The 17,176-nt window shown below is 35.3% G+C and overlaps 1 protein-coding gene across 1 annotated transcript; it reads right to left on the bottom strand.

Annotated features, from left to right (window-relative positions):
* Nucleotides 1–926: 926 nt before the first annotated feature.
* LOC122979488 (leucine-rich repeat LGI family member 2-like) lies at nt 927–9,188 on the bottom strand. The gene is made up of 8 exons (XM_044346978.1): nt 8,688–9,188; nt 8,417–8,488; nt 8,141–8,212; nt 7,756–7,827; nt 7,519–7,590; nt 6,450–6,619; nt 5,171–5,335; nt 927–3,421 (listed from the first exon to the last, which is right to left on the bottom strand). The coding sequence occupies exons 1-8, from the start codon at nt 8,861–8,863 to the stop codon at nt 2,586–2,588; spliced, it is 1,635 nt and encodes a 544-aa protein (XP_044202913.1). The 5' UTR covers nt 8,864–9,188; the 3' UTR covers nt 927–2,585.
* Between the last annotated feature and the right edge of the window lie 7,988 nt (nt 9,189–17,176).

Raw genomic sequence — 17,176 nt, 5'->3', positions numbered from 1 at the left:
TTTTTTTTTTTTTCTGTTTACTTGTTTATCTTTCATGGTTTTGTAGGACTTTGTACAAACCAAATAACGTTGGAAAAATGGAAATCTCCTGATATAATACTGAGCTGCCAGAGGTGCTTTATGCTTAAAAGTTTATACCGTAAAAATTAGCTCAGCCGCATTTTTATGCATGATGTAATTTAGCGTGGATCCTTAAAAACATACTGCGCAAAGTATGTGAAGGTTGGTGCATTAAGAATGACTGCATAGACTTAACACAGTGATGAAAAATGTCACATCAAAAGGAGCCACATACTGACACATTTGGTAATTTCATTCATTGTGTTGATTTTGGACAGGGTTTACAATTATCATGTTTGTGCATGAGATACTGTGACCAGATTGATCAGTACATAGGCTACTATTAATAGTAATGGACAGGAGGCATCTGTACTTGGCAGCAGAGTGTTGTGCAAAATAGCTCCAGAAATTCTGCGGAGCAGGTGAGGAGAAATTTGTGTCTACCCCAAGAGACTTTTTCCATTAGAATCAAATCCTGTCCCCAATCAACACTGAATGACAGTAGTAACAAATGATAATGTCATCTGATTGATTAAATACATCCTCAAATAGGCCATGTGATTTTGAACATTAGCATCTTCCTCGAGAGACTAAATAACAAATAAATGTACTTAAACAAATTGTAATAGGCCAGTAAAACACTTTTTAATTCCACCGTTCTTGTTCTCTAAAATAAACCAAGTGATGACATCATTTGTCCTCTGCTGCAACTGCAACAAAATGCTGTCTCAGACACCAGATGCTGTCAGCACTATCAGTTTCAAACATGCTGTCTGAAGTACTTTGCCTTTGCTATACGGCCATATTTCACTGTTTGTACCTCTGCCACAAATAGAGCACTGAGTGAAAAACAAATTAAGACCATTCATATGGTTAAATGTTCTTTAATGCATTTTCATTCTCATTCTTACATAAGACTTCAGATTGTAGATGTGAAGGTGTGTAAAAGATCAGTTTTTAATCAGTAAAGTGGAAAAAATTAAATTAAATTAAATTGTATTTAATTTAGCTTTTTCAAGAAATCTCAAAATGCTAACAAAACATATTGCTAATAGATTTTCTTAGCATTTTGTAGTTTTCATTTAATTAATTTCAAAGATTAACACAGGCCTTAATGTATTTAAAGACTGTGGCCTAATTTACACACCATTATTATGCATGTGAAAAAGATTTCTGCTCTAAATCAAATGGACTGTAATTAAATCTGTACAATACATGAAAAATATCAAAAGATCATTAAAGAGAAGGTCAAACATTTGTGTCTCCCAGAAAGCATTTCAAGTCAAACAGCAGGACACAATTTACCTTGTAATTGCAATTCAGAGCAACACTTACATTTTGCATAGGTATTAGGAATAAATTATATGATATTTTGTTTTGCTATTAATCAGGCACTCTCTTCATACAGTAGCTTGCTATAAATGTTGTGCAGTTAGTCTTAAGCTTGTGATATCTAGCGAATACATTCTGCTTTGTTTTTGGTGATTAAGAAAACCTCAGCGTCGTGCACATTAGAAATCAGCAGTCATGACAGTTACTGGGATGAGATGGCATCGGACTTCCTACTATAATTGGCTGCTCAGACAGACAAAATTGCCAAGAAAACAACATCAAGTAGAGTTATGCTTTAGGGTAACTTCAGTCACAGAGATCAGTGTCTGGTTCAGTTTTGTTCCCAGTAGAGTGACAGAATCACTATTTCAGGTTTCTGCTGAATGATCATCAGGTTTACAAGAACACCATTAAAATCATATGTAATGGGCTTTAAATTGTATGTAAACCTTAAAGGATTTTTTAAAAGTCTGTCTTAAAACAATATGCACTTTGAAACAGTTTTTGCTTGGTGTAATCATTCCCCCTGTTCATCCTGACTGTTGACAGCCCTTCTTTTAAAAAAGTGAACATACCCTTTAATAAATAGAAGTCTACCTGTGTCAGTGGTCAGTGGGTTTATGTTAACTACTGACCGCCAATAGCCTGGCTAACAATGGCTAGGCTGCCTGTTTTTCTAATGTTGAGCCAACAATTTTAATGTGAAACTGTTATAAACAAACTACTTGAATATTTATTTCCAACTTTCAGAGCAGAGATCACAGTTCACATCAACTCTTCCAGAATAATCTTCTAACTCACTACCATGGGCAAAAATCTAATGCCATGCTGTAGTTTATGGGACCATTGCCACCCTTTGGCTCAGCCATTGTTTACTTGATAGAATTATGGTAAAAGACACCATTTTAGATAATATCTAGCATGCCATTCTGTTCATGCTGTTTACACTTCAAAAGTTGACATTGTTTTACATTTCTATCACCCTTCTGGTCAATCATTAATCGTACCTCAACAGCTGCTAAATATGCATATGAGTTGCAGAAACTTGCCAGACAAAAATGTCTCAAACCAGGAAAGATGAATCTAGTTGCATAAGGAAGCCATACAGCATTTGAGACTCCTTTGTAGCGTACACACAATATCAGTATTGGGAGACCAACACATAATGTTATTAGTGGTTATTTTGCTTAGAATTACAAGCTTAAATCTACAATAATATGCTCAAAAACCATTGATTTTCCCTTAAAGCTGGATGAGAAGATGAAATTCCTCCTGTCAGTGGTCATCGCAGTAAATGACCGTGGCGACTGCACATAAATGTCCTTGAACTTGTGAAAGGTTTTGGTCTCCACATCCCAGAGGTAGATTTGTGTGAAAGAGTAATCGCTGCCGAGGGCAAGGTAGTGTCTGTCTGTAAAGGTGAAAGGCTGGAGGATCATTGCTCCTCGAGAGGGCAGAGGTTGCACCTCAGTGAACTGCTTATTGGTCCACCTGAGGACTTTGGAGTCACCAATGTAGCAGGTCAAAGCTAGATACAGCTCATCTTCTAACCGGAAAGCTTTCACTGCCACCACGTCATCAGCATTTGGGATTTCCCCATGAAGTATGAACTTCTGGGTGCTCTTGTTCCAGAGGTAGATGACAGGTGACTGAGAGCGACTGGCTAAAATAATGTAGGACTTCCCATCTTCCTCGACAAACTCAGCATCTGTATCGCGGAACCATTCGTGGAGAAACTGATATGAAAAGAAACCAGTTTCGTTGTGGTCAGGTTGGTCGTTCCACTTGTACAGAGTAGACAGGCCTGCTTTGGAGCTGTCCACAATCATAAAGTACCACCCACCGTCCATTTGGAACACCTCAATGTCATTTGGCTTTGAGATGTTGAAGACCTCAATAGTTTGAAATTTTGTGAACTTGTTTTGTTGATCGTCAAACTTGTAAATGTGGGAACCACCAAATAGCTGGGTAACAATTATCAAGACATGGTTTTCAACCAGAACTGACCTGCACCCAACAACAGACTTCCCTGTGAAGAAAAAAAGTTGTCAGTGGTAATAAAACACGGAAAATTACATTTAAAGGAAAGGGCTGGTGATTTTCTATAATTTCTTATTGTCAACAAATCTCATGTCCAGAGCCAAACTAACGATGAACTGATCTGTACTGTAACACATCAATGAGCAACACTGTTGGATTGGTTGTTCCTTCATCATGAAGAGTTTGGGCACAGCAATTTGTTTAGGAATGGCTCCAAAGACTAATAAAAGCGATCATGTTTTCAGTCTCAGGAGAGTAGTTGCATGTAAGGCAGACACCACTGTGCATGTGTGGAACCGTGGTTCCCTTTACAGCGCTTCACGAGCTTGTTGTGCTACATATCACAACCTCTTGACTGTGTATGTGCTGTGATATGTTGCAGGGATATGCATGTCCATCACAAAACACACTTTGACCTTTCACAAACAGGCCTTTTCACAAGTCCTTTGTAGAGTATTGTTCTCAGTCTCATATTTACATGCATAGGCTCCATGACCCAAACAATTACTGTCAAAATAGTTTAAAATCCACTTACTCTGAAGTGCGGCACAATAATTCTAGAGCACAAGTTCCTCCTGGAACGTTTCGGCATCGCACCACTTAGCTGTAGCATGCTAGCATGCTTGAGAAACAGTTAAGAGAGGAGGAATCAGTCTAAATATCAAATTATTGGTCACAAATTATTGGTTACATTTCTAAATAATAAAGGCATAGGGCCTACTAATAATTATATATACATAAATTGGATTTTACCCATGCAAAGATGTTAGAAACGATGCATCGCGAGTGTATCCCAAATTGTATCTGCTGCACACTTTTTTAATTGGGGCAATTGCAACATGAACGTTTATGCCAGTGCACCAATGCAAATCGGTGAATCTTCCCAACCCCACTGTGTCACATAACAAGTTAGCGAAGCTATCTTCATACTCTTTGTGATCAAAGGAACATGTCACCCAGTGCTGTGGTGTGACTCTCTGACACGTTTTTAATACTTTTGGACAACAACATGGGTCTACGGCACAGAGGATTATGGTAAATCAGGCTTTGGATACACATACAATACTTGTAAGTAGGATCAATTCATTGTTGATTTGGCTCTGCACATGAGATTTGTTGACAATAAGAAAATTATAGAAAATCGCTTTATCCTTTTAGTGGATCAATAACTGACACTAAAACAATAATTTCATTAGTTATGTAAACAAAAAAAGGCTGGTTACAAATTTAACTTTATTATGACAATACTCAAAATTTTTATTGTCAATACATCCTTTGAAAAGTCTAAAACTGTCAATATATTGATCTGTCTAAATGTGGAAATCTTTAAAAACAGGTCACAAACAGATGATTACATTTTTCAAAAAGTGCAAATCAAACTGTAGTTTAACAAGGTTAGCAGTTACTCACACGAGTGAATAGTGTATTTGTCTCTGCTGCTGATGGTGCTCTATACTGAGTACTTCCAGCAGCAGGACGGTGTTTGTGGGATTGACTCAAAATAAACTACAATGCTCTTGTTCATTGTATTGACGGAGCATGTCACCCTGTGCAACAGTGTGGCTTACTGATGTGATTGTTGTTGTTTCTGAACAACAATTGAGCTCTGTGGCACAGAGGAATAAGATATATCAGGCTTTGGCTACAGAGATAATACTAGTAGTTGGTTCGGGTCTTTTCATGGGATTTGTTGACAATAAGAATATCACAGACTTATCCTTAAAAAAATATTTCAAACCTGTTATATTATCAAATTTTCTGAAATTCATTTCAATGTGATCCCACTCCATGACCACACAGCTGTTGGAGTTGGGTGCTGCCATGGCCACATAGATGTCCTCTTTAAAGGAGAAGATGTCCGCTGACATGGACTGAATGGGAATAGACTGATGACGCACAAAGTCTGTGAGATGCAGAAAAAAGTGAGAGAGTTAACATTTAGATCCTCACCGCTTAAATCACTTTTTTATCCTACCAATTCTGCCAAAGACTACAAGACAAGCACAAAAATGAAATTAATGTGATTTTTGTGATAATAACATTTAAAATTTAAAAAATTACATATGCTGTAATATATTTTCTATGGATGTCCTTTTTTTAAACAAAACAGCTGAAAGTACTGAAAAAAATATTTTTGATAACTAATAGTTTAACAACATAGAGACATTAGGCATATAAATGGATGGATTGTGTATGAAAATCAATTTACATATACAATATATAACAACTTAACCACAATATTATAGTTAAGACTTATTTTAACCTACATTAACTGAGTTTTTGGTTTTTGGTCACTTTGGGGCAGGACAACAAGCACAAAACACAACATTGACATCTTATCACCTTCTAATGGGCAACTTTATTATAAGTGTGTTTACATACCCTGCAGATGAGAAACAACATAACCATTCATTTGGAGTCATGTTTCTGGCCCCTTGATGGATGTAAGTGCAAAAGTCACTCTCCTATTTGTTTTGGCCTCCACCAACTCCTGATACTAAATGCTCCATTTACATGCTTAATATCTCTGATGCACTATGCTCACCAGCTGGTTGCTAATTTTGTCTCTCCGCCATTTGGTGCTGGACAGTTTGTGCACAGTGGGTTTAACAGTGCTTTTTTGCTGAAAATAGCTGCCTGCTGCAGCCGAAAACAACGCTATGAGAGCAGTGAGAGTGAACCAACCGGTGATTTGTGCAGCTTCGAAAATATAGAAAATAGACTTTTTTTTCATTTTCATATTTGTTTATGTTTTTGATTATATGAGGACATGTGTGCATTGATGCTACTGTGTTTGTGTGCATACATGCTGCATGTTAGCATACACATGTTAGCAGGCTGGGAGTCTATTTGTTTTTAAGTACAGAATAGTGCATGGTTGTGTCCTGTTGAATTATTGAACAGTTTTATTGATTTCTTTCTCTCTTTCTTTTTTTCCATTTCTTTTTATACATTACATCTTTAGCTGAGCCTGTAAGTATTCATAAATGCTTATGATAATGCACTCATCACTTTACCTGTAGAGATGCACTCGCCCGGTGGAATAGGAAGGTCATTGAGCCGCTTGCCCTTCATGTCACTGGGGCCTGCGCAGAAGACATCTGACACTGTGGCGTTTGTGTTTTTCAGCCATGTCATCAGCCACTTGTTCTCGCAACTGCACTGGAAAACGTTGCCTCGCAGATCCCTGATGTATGACAAGAGGAATCAACAAATTCTAAAAAATCAGCATTGACTGGCAGAAATATTAAGATTCAGTATATTTTATATTGATAAGAGGAAAGAGTTGAGAAAGTTGAGAAGCTACAAAGACTCAATACACTTCACATAATGTGCAATAGGTAACAAAACTACTGATGGCCTGGTAGTTATAAATGCATTACAATATCTTATATCTTCAAGATTGAACTTTGCAGAGGCAGTTTTAGCTTCATGATCAGGCAAATTTGATGTACCAGGTTTTTAAAAAGGTTTCATAAACACAGGTATTACAAAAGTTTCTGAACAGACACTATAGCTTGTTTGATTCTTTCACAATTTTAACGTGTTAAAACATGAAAAGTCAGCAATGACGCACTGCAATTGAGGAGGAGAGAGAGACAGATTTAATATTTGCACCGTCCGTATCATTTTTGTGGGATTTAATGCTGCCAAACACAAAGCACAAAGCACACACTGAGTCAGCTTCACTTTGGAACACAGTGTGAAATAAAAGAGAACACACACACAGAGACACACACACACAAGTTTGTGCAGCTATCCTTGTTAGGACATTGCACTGACTTCCATTCATTGTGGACAACCTAACACAAACGCCCTTAGCTTAACCATAACCAATTCATGCCTAACTCTAACCTTAACCTAACCTCAATTCACACCTTACCCCTAAGAAAGGACATTTTGCCTCATTAGGACCAGGCTTTGGTCCCCATGAGGACTACTGGTCCCAACAAGGCCACTGTTTATACCGGGAATGGTCTCAATGAGGTAACAAAAATGCACACACACACACACACACACACACACACACACACACACACACACACACACACACACACACTGCTGACACCACAAGTGCTTACTCACAGTTCCAGCAATGAATCCAAGTCAAAAAAGAGATCTCTTGGCAGAAATCTCATCTTGTTATTGGCAAGTGAACTAAACCAAAGCCACAGGGAGACAAGAGAAAAATGCACATTTTTGTCATTTGCAAGTCTTTTGTTTGAGTTCTAACATCAGCTTTTTCATTGTAATAGTAAGATATGCTGCATACAGTAAGTCTGAAGTGGAACTCTTTTCTGATTTGTAGAGAGAGACACTTACAGATGAGTCAAATCTCGCAGACCACGTAAGGCATTTTTGGTGATGGTTTCAATTTTGTTTCCTTCAATGAATCTGTTCAGCAAATGACATAATAGTAGAGGTGTGTCAGTGTGGACAGGCAGAGAATATGAAATTATTTAATATATTATGTATTATATAATATATTATTATAGACGTCTGATAGGGGGGTATTTGGAGATTGGGATGAGTAAACTGGGGGATCTGCAGTTGTATTTACAGCATTATGTAATACAGTCCTCCAATTGTGCTTATGTGGTATGTTCAAGTTAACTATGATCATACTCATGCCAAATTGTATTTAAAATCATTATTTAATGTAATATGTTACACTGAGGAAGCAGTGGGTTTGTTGAATAATACTTACAAATATTCTAGATGTGGAAGGCCAGAGAAAGCATCATCTTTGATTGTGGTCAAAGAATTTGCATTTAGAAGCCTGTTAAATTAAAAGAAAACAAGACAAATCAGTGAAGTGAAAATCAAAACTGTCACTTTGTCACTTTTGCTTCTTTTCTGACTCCAGGTGAACACAATAGACAGAAAATGTTTGCTTTGTTGATACTACATTTAGTCTTGTGTATGCTGCATTGTCTGTACAACTAAGCTCCTTTAAATGTCAATAATCAATAGAAGCACTTACAACAACTGAAGAGAAGGCATAAGTGCAAACATTCCCTCTGTGATTTCAGCAATGGATCCATTCACTATGCTCCTGTTGGAAAAACAAAAAAACAAAAAACAAAGTCAAAGTCGGATTGGGGCGTTTTAACACTCTGTACCAGACACATCAAGTGCCAACCCTGCAGGGAAGCTCAGAATAACAAATTGCCTCATTGAATGCAGTATTGATTGTCCTCGAGGAGATAATCCTTCTCTTGTTATAGGCTAAAGAAAGACAATTTGTTACTTACAGCGAGTTAAACTCAGCCGGTATAGTCCGTGGGATCTGTGAGGTGCCGACGCAGATGATTGTCTCCTTGGAGCAGGAGCATCCTGAAGGACATTTGAAATTCCTTTTAGATTCAGCTGCTCCATAAATGCACAGTAGCGCAAAACCGACCAGCAGCCACCGCTTAGTAGACGTCATGTTGCCTCTTGAGCATTAATGATAATAATATCAGTAATAAATGAGACTGAGGTCGGTGCTAGCAGCAGCAGCTTTTATGCGCCTGGGCGACATCAAAGTGCAGCACTAGTGAAAAGCCCTGACACAGGCTGATACTGCTGCATCTGCGTCCCGGAAGGCTGCTTCAGTTTCGGACAGGGCAAAAAAAAAAAAAAAAAAAAAAAAAACGTCATCTGGCCAGTAATCACAATGGTAATTTGTTAAGGGGAAAATACACTAAAATTAGAGTTATAGGTATTAAGGAATTATTTGAATTAATGTGACAAAAGGTAATTGTAAAGTGTTATTCAAGGGGAGGAAATCAACACTCAAATGCCCCCAAAAGTGTTTAGTTCAGTACCACGGAGCGCGTTAAAATGTGTTAGCAGCACGTTTTAGTGATGCGAGTTTATCACGTGACACATCTGCACACCAGCACACTTTGACTTCATTAACACATAAAGAAGAAAATACACTAACAAGTAACACAGCAAACAGACTGCAGGTCATACAGTATATTATCTCTCTTTTACATGTATCATAAACATCTCCAGGCTACAGTCACATGACTGCTGTTCACTTCAGTTTAGTTGGGATAGATGTTATTGATATTTTGATTTTCTATAAAGAAATAGAAATCAAATCTCTGCATTCAAATACTGGATCAAACAAGAGCACCATGTGCATGTCTTTACATGAATAAACCACTAGAGGGAAGCTCCTGATAAAGAAACTCCACACAGTCTTTCAACACAGCAGGTCATTTTACTGCTCTGAGAACTCGAGAACATTTTCTGTTCACATTTTCACATGAATGTTTTTATGTGATTATACCATCATTCAAATTATTATTAAGTTTTGTTTGTAGAAAAAATGTTCAAAACTCTTCTTCTAATAGAAAAATTGTTCATTGTTAAATTATCAAATAATTAAAATTTATTATTAAGTTTTGTTTGTAGAAAGATAGTCAACTCTATTTCTAATTCTTATTGAAAAATTGGAAATAATTAAATAATTTAAAATTATTATAAAGATTTGATTGTAGATAAATAATCAAAACTAATTTTCTAATTTTTTTTAGAAAAAAATTAAATAATTATTAAATAATTTAAAAAAATATTTTTGTTTGTAGGGAAATGCTCTCTCAGAACTAATTTTCTAACTTTTGAAGAAAAATGAGAAAATGCTGAGAAAATAGGTGCAAAACATGCAGTATTTTGATTTTAGTCTCATGTCACCTTGCTCAGATCCAGAGTCCTGTATTAGCAAATCCTTCACATGGAGGCTTTAAAAGATGTAATTTGGGAGCATTATATCTTGAGACATTAGATCACCTTAAAATTTGTTATTGCCCCTTTTGTTCCTTTCTTTAAAAACTACACAAACATACATTAACTTCTTCTCTAATTAAATATATGTGCTATATATAGTCTATAATATATAATCACTTCTTTCTTTCACTTTTGTATTCTACTGTATTTTTATAATTATTTTCAATTTTACCATTAGAATTTGCACTATTATATCTACAACTGTAAATACATGATGCATTGTGGGAGTTATGACACCAGCAATTAAATTAAATTAAAATTACAGTTTAGTAATCTAGTAAAGTGATGATGAAGTATTAAAAAACTGAATTAATAATAAAGTACTGAAAACTAAAAACATAGAAACAGATTATGAAGACAGCAGGATCCCTCAGTTCCGGCATCAGGTTGTGTGATTATTTTTTAATAAAAATGGCTGATGATACATTTTATTTATACATTTATTTATTTGGCAGATGATTTTGTTTTTCATGTTTTTCCCACATAAACACCGGAGAAAATTGAGTTTTAGTGCTTGAGGAAAATTGAAGCGCTAACAGCTCTCACGCTTGAACTGAGCCCCGAAGTAGCTGAAATTATCTGTATTTTATCAAAACCATCATCATTTGTCTGTTAAATAATCCCATCTGTGTTATATTGGTCACATCCTGTAAGTCAGGTTTCCAGTCTGGTTAACAGCTTTCACAGTTACACTTTGTTTCACTTCATTCTTTCCATTTCCAAATCACAATCATGCGCTTAAATCTATGAAATGAACTTATTTACTCTGCTTTAAATGCAACATATATCACATTCATAGAAAGACACATTATACAAACAATAGGGTTATTAGTTGTCCCAGCAGGCCCTAACAAGGTGCTGACCTTTGCTGGAGGACCAGTAGTCTATGAGCATGAGTGAAACCAAATACCCATTGCCAGAAGGGAGCAACCGTACATGTCTGCCATTGCTGGCATAATTCATGACAGCTCTGCATCTAGCATTGCTGTTTTTAGGCTAGAGTATCCCTGAAACACTCACGACACGTGCAAGCTGAAACCAGATGATGCCACAGAAAACATCTCTTTGCTATTTCTTTCTAGACAAACATCAAGATGAAATTAAGGATCAGGAAATACCTGCATGGAAAAAAAATTACACTTGTTTTCTGTAAAATGCTGTTAAGTCTTTTCATAAACATTGAAGAGATGTCTGTCACTCCTGACCTCTGACAGTGAATGTCATATTAGTACATTTTGCTCATGTCTTGGATGTCTGCACCACTTTATGAACACAATAAAAAAAGTGATTTGTTTACTTTTGGTTATTCACACCAACTCAAAATGCAACATCTGACAGTGATGGGCTGCCTCTGCAAATGGTGATGTCCAAAATAAAAACAAGAGACACTGTAAAAAAAAAAGTTGAGACACTGAAAACTGTGGAGTAAACCTACAAAAAGAGTCAGTTATTTTTGCAGAATGAATACATTTAATGTTTTTAGTAGAAAAAAAATGTCAGAAGCTTCTTTTGTTCTTCTTGTTCATGTGTAATAAAACAAAGCTCCCAGTAATCGAATATATAATAATTGTAAGATCACTTGTATATTTACACTAAGCAAACTAAACTCATCCTAAAGTATCTCTGAGCATAACATTACTGGAAAGCATGAAATATTCTAAAGAGGCAAAGAATAATTTAGTAAGTGAATAGGCAGACAACCCGTACACTTAAATTTAGGAAGCTTGTATGTGGTGATTCTATCCAATGCTAATCAATAAATAGTAACTCAATTATATTCTATTAAAGCAACATGTGAAGATGTTTTGTCGCCTTTCAATGATTGTATGACGAATGACACTGAAATGCTGCACTTTTAACTCTTATGAAGAAAATTTAAACCATTTCTAATAAGGCACACTTTGTAGAAAATGGTGTAATTAATAGTTAATAAATAATTTACTGATGATTTATAGATCAGTCATAAGCTATTAATAAGAAAAACATTTGGATTGCAGGGTTGTGAAAATCCCTTTTTATAGTGTTAATCGTTTCTATTTGGCAGTACTGCAGCCATAGATATTTGTAATGCATTCATAAATACATGTTTTGTTTTGTTTTTTACTTTCCAATAAGCTGACAATTTTGTAGGTAAAATGTGAATAGGTTGTAGAGTTAGTGGTTGAATGGTCCACTGGAGTTGTTTTTTTTTTTGTTTGTTTGTTTTTTTGTTTTGTTTTTTGTTAAATATAGGAGCTAGATTTAAAAAAAAAAGACAGTCATGCTGGAGGACTGTAAGATTTTTCACAACCCAAAAATTGTGAATGGCTTATTAATGATCTAAAAAGCACAACTGAAAGATTTACGAGCCATGAAGTTTTACAGTGACTCTCTACTGCAAACTCACATGTGACAGTTTGAAATTCAAACATAACTTTTCACACTTTTGACAGCTGGAACAAATCAAACATACTCAGAGGTTTAAGGTCAGATGGGTGTAAATGTTGTGCAGATTTCAAAGCTCTTTGAGACACATTTGAAATTTTTAGATTTATTTTGGACTATATAATTGGTAAAATACCAGATCTCAGCTGAGCACATAGAGACAGAAATACAAATTATCTACGTCATTCTCATATTAATTTTTTTTAACATCCTAAATACACACAGTTTCATTGTAGTCCACATAGCATCAGCCAAATGCCCTTTATACTCTGAGCAAACACAGATTCTCTGAACAAATGTTGAGCTTTTATTGCATATCATCAAACCAGAGTTGTAGAACAATGTGCACATCTTTTAACCAAGAACCAATTATTTGTTTATCCCAAGTAAATATCTGTCTTGTCAGCCTGCTTTCTTCCATATCAAGTAATCATTTCCATAACTGAGCTATACATATCTTCCAACAAGCCTCACATGATTCCCATTGCATGTATACATAAAAATGATTTTACTTAACATGAAACAATATGGCAGGTTCTCCTCAAACTTGTAAACAAATGTTTCTGCTGCATTTTGCTATGAATGTATTGCATCTTCACATCTGTGATATTAAAAACTTGATAAACCTGCTGAACCTTTCACCAGGAGGTCAGTAAAAGTGACCTAAATACTCACAGAGATCATTTATCCTCCTTAAGTGAATTGTCATTATCAGAGGTTTAGGGTAACGCTCTAATCCCTAACATCCACTAAACTAGCTCATATACACTTTCAAATCCAAAGACGACCTTTTACCCTTTGAACCATGAAGCCTTGAGGGTTTGGGGTGGGAGGAGGGTAACCTGGAGAAGAGCAGCGTCTGGCTGCTGGTGACTGCTCCACAGCAGGTGTTCAAGCGCTCAAACTTCTCCAGTTCCCACTCAGGAGCTGTATGAGGCTCAGCAGTCGGTATCAAGAAACTCCGGTAGATGCTAGATGGCACGATCTCCCAAGAAACATCAATATATTATACAGGTACTGTATGCTGCTTACAATGAACCAGTCTGCTAATCTACATTCAACTTCTGGGCAAATTCTCACATCTCAAACTGTTTGGGTTTTTTTCTCTTCATTATACAGCGATACAGTAAAAATTAATTTTAATTGACAAAAAAAAATTCCACTTAAGTGGCCTTAAGGTTTGAAAAATCTTTGACAATATCAGATATATTCTTAAACAGCTTGGTTGAGCTCTAATCGAAGTTATACGTTTACACTGACTGAAAGACTTGTTCATATATTTTGTGTATTTTGTACTGTAGTAAGTGTCATAACTTCTGTTTTTACTGTTTACTGTTTTACTGTTGTCAGTTTTAAACTATAATTTATTATTTTAAATTAAAGACCAAAAAAAAAATATATATATATATCTCAATTAATGATTTTTGTGGCTGTAATGTTACATTGTATGTAAATATTTTACATACCTAGAAATTTGGTATTTTTACCAACATATTCATCAACATTTTATTGAACATATTTGGTATCTTTATAAACTTTCAGATCTCTACTAGATTTCAAAATTAAGTTTTGTAGGTTTGAACAATTTCTGGTTGCATAGTAAATGTGTGAGTTTGCAAGAGTTTGTAATGACTGACCAACCAACAGGTCAGTGAGTTTGAAAAGAAAAAAAAATGCATAGAAATGATTCATGGATATTAGTCATTATAAAATGTATATTTATGTTGAACTTATCAAACTCAGAGATTACAAATTGCTCTCAGTTACATTAGTTAAATACAGTGGTGGAAAGCAACTAAGGACATTTACTGAAGTACTGTACTTAAGTACAGTTTTGAGGTACTTTTACTTTACATGAGTATTTCCATTTTACACTACCTTGTACTTCCACTCTACTACATTTCAGAGGGAAATATTATATGTTCTACTCCTATATTTATTTGACAGCTTTAGTTACTTTTCAGATCAATATTTTACATGTAAAACAGATGATGTATTTTATATTTTTTTTGTATTTATAATTCATTTAGATCACTTTGTGGACATCTCTTTTCATCTTTACATTCAGATTGTTTATTTATTTTTATTTTGAACATGTTAAAATAACATTCATGTTAAAATAACATTCAAGTATTCAAGTATTTTCTTCTGTTGATCAGTGTAAAAAAAAATCCATATTAAACCCTTTTTGATTCAATGTTTTAAAACAAAACATGACAAATCCAAGAGTGGTGAATACTTTTTACAGCCACTTTATATCTGTATACAGTATATATAATAAATAGAACACTGAGTGAGGACATTTTGCATAATGGGTTCCAAAATTTCATAATTTTACTTTAAATACTTTAAGTAAATTTTTGTATCTAATAATTTTATACATTTACTTAAGTGATATTTGTAATACAGGACTTGTAATGTCCTACATTTTTACTTGTAATGGAGTATTTCTATGCTGTGGTATTGTTACTTTTACTTAAGTAAATGATCAACAATACTCTAAACTAAATTGACATTTAATTACAACTGTAATCATTTTGATGTAATTTAATGGTGGAAATCCAGTTTCAGGAATCCAAAATGGTTTTGCATACATATATTACATATATGATGGTATGTATAATGTAATACATCAAGGTAAGGATTTCTTTTTACTTATAATAGTAATAATAATGTAATATATGTGTGTATCCTGTATGCAGCTATCAGGGTTAATCAAACACTTTTCGAATAGACCCTTGTCAGCTCTGTGAGCAGACATACAACTGTCTGACCAACACATGTCAACTCTGAAAATCTGTCACTGTGAAATTAACACTTGTTAACACTGTAAGATTTGCTGTGTTACTGTTCGACTCATGCCACACACTCTAACAGTTATTTTTAGAGCAGGTACATATTGTGTATCAATTCTCAGTGGCGACCCTGTTCTGTATCAACATCTGATGTGTGAGCGAGGGTTGAAAAGGTCTTCACGTGGACTATTCATGGCGTTGATTAATGGTGCTCATGATTTAACACCTGCTGTTTTAATGTAGCCACTGTAAGAAACTGATCTCAACATGCTTGCGTGAGCGGTGTCCCCATTTTAAATAGCTACCTAAATTTATCATCTTTGTGGAGGTCAGTTGAACCTGTGTGTGTTCACATTTGGGCACAGATAGAGAAAATGTAATCTTTAATAGCTCAGCCCTTTAGAAAAGACGATATATGACAATATATTCAGTTGTATGAAGTGTAATGGAGGTGTTTAATTTTCATTTTAAAGTTTATTTTCAGTTGTTTTACCACAATCAACTAAGAGGTTTAACTGCAAACTGAAAGAAAGATTTTTATAGTATTTAAGCACTGTTATGTCATTCAATAGGAATTATAGGCTTGAGTCATGTCATTTAGTAGTTACTTCTGTTTGTATTTGCAAGACAGTAGAGGCACTCATACATGGCAGATATCAGGCTTCACCATTTGGATTAATACTTCAAAAACAGCTTATATCTAAGAGGCGACACCCCATTAATGACACAGAGGGTAAAGTGGGATTTGAGGGTGACAAAGGCTTTATACTGGTGGCCTTTGTCCTTGATATTGCTATCAATGTGCCCTCCACATGGAGCAACTGTTGGCCCAGCCCCTCCCTGCTGCATACCACCAATCTGGGGCCCTGTCCAGAAACCACACTTGTGTCTTCAACACTTAGACATGCATAGCTTTAATAACTGGATCATTATTATGCGCGAAAGAGCAAACATCATTATCAAACACACATAACCTCCATTTACTATTGTCCAGCCTTTGAACTAGCAGTTCAGGGTGCAAAGTTGGAATTAACTCTCAACAGAAAAGTCGTTCTCATTCTACATCTGCAGATGAATGGATGAACTTATAGTAAATTCTTTTCACTGACTGTCACCAGCTGCTGTTGAGTATTTTTCTCCATAAAGGGTAGGCAGCTGTTTCAATGAGAGGGCAGAGCACTGATGGCATTCTCATATCCGCAAATATTATCAGTGCCAATATCATATGTGCCGTTATTTCATCAATATTTTTCAGCTGTCTAGTTGTGGAGAGTTTCACACATTTCAAATAATGTACTTACAGAGTACAGAGGTAGAATTTACTCAAGTTCTATAGTTAAGTACAATTTTGAGTTACTTGTACTTAGGCATTTCCACTTTAAACTTCTACTCTACTATATTTCTGAGGGACATATTTCACTTTTTACTCCACTACATTTATCTGACAGTTATTACTTTCAGATTAAGATTTTACATTAAAACATACAGTATATAACAAGTTTATAAAATACAGTGCATTCTTAAAGATTAAACTACTGGATCCCAGCCTTTTTGGGCTGTGACCCCTTACAAAACAAGTGTCTGGTTGGGGCTCCTTGTTACATTTCAGATGTTTATGAGTATTTTGACATTTCCCCTCTAAACTTCTCAGATGGTTTTATTTAAATAATAGTTTGAGGCCCCATTAATCATCTCACAACCTCTCAGATTTATTTTGTGACCCTTAGAAAGGTACCAGACCTCTT

Source organism: Thunnus albacares, chromosome 3, assembly GCF_914725855.1.
Source record: "Thunnus albacares chromosome 3, fThuAlb1.1, whole genome shotgun sequence".
NCBI classification, from domain to species: domain Eukaryota; kingdom Metazoa; phylum Chordata; class Actinopteri; order Scombriformes; family Scombridae; genus Thunnus; species Thunnus albacares.
Note: the sequence above shows the minus strand (reverse complement) of the source record. Positions and strands in the feature narration are given on the sequence as shown.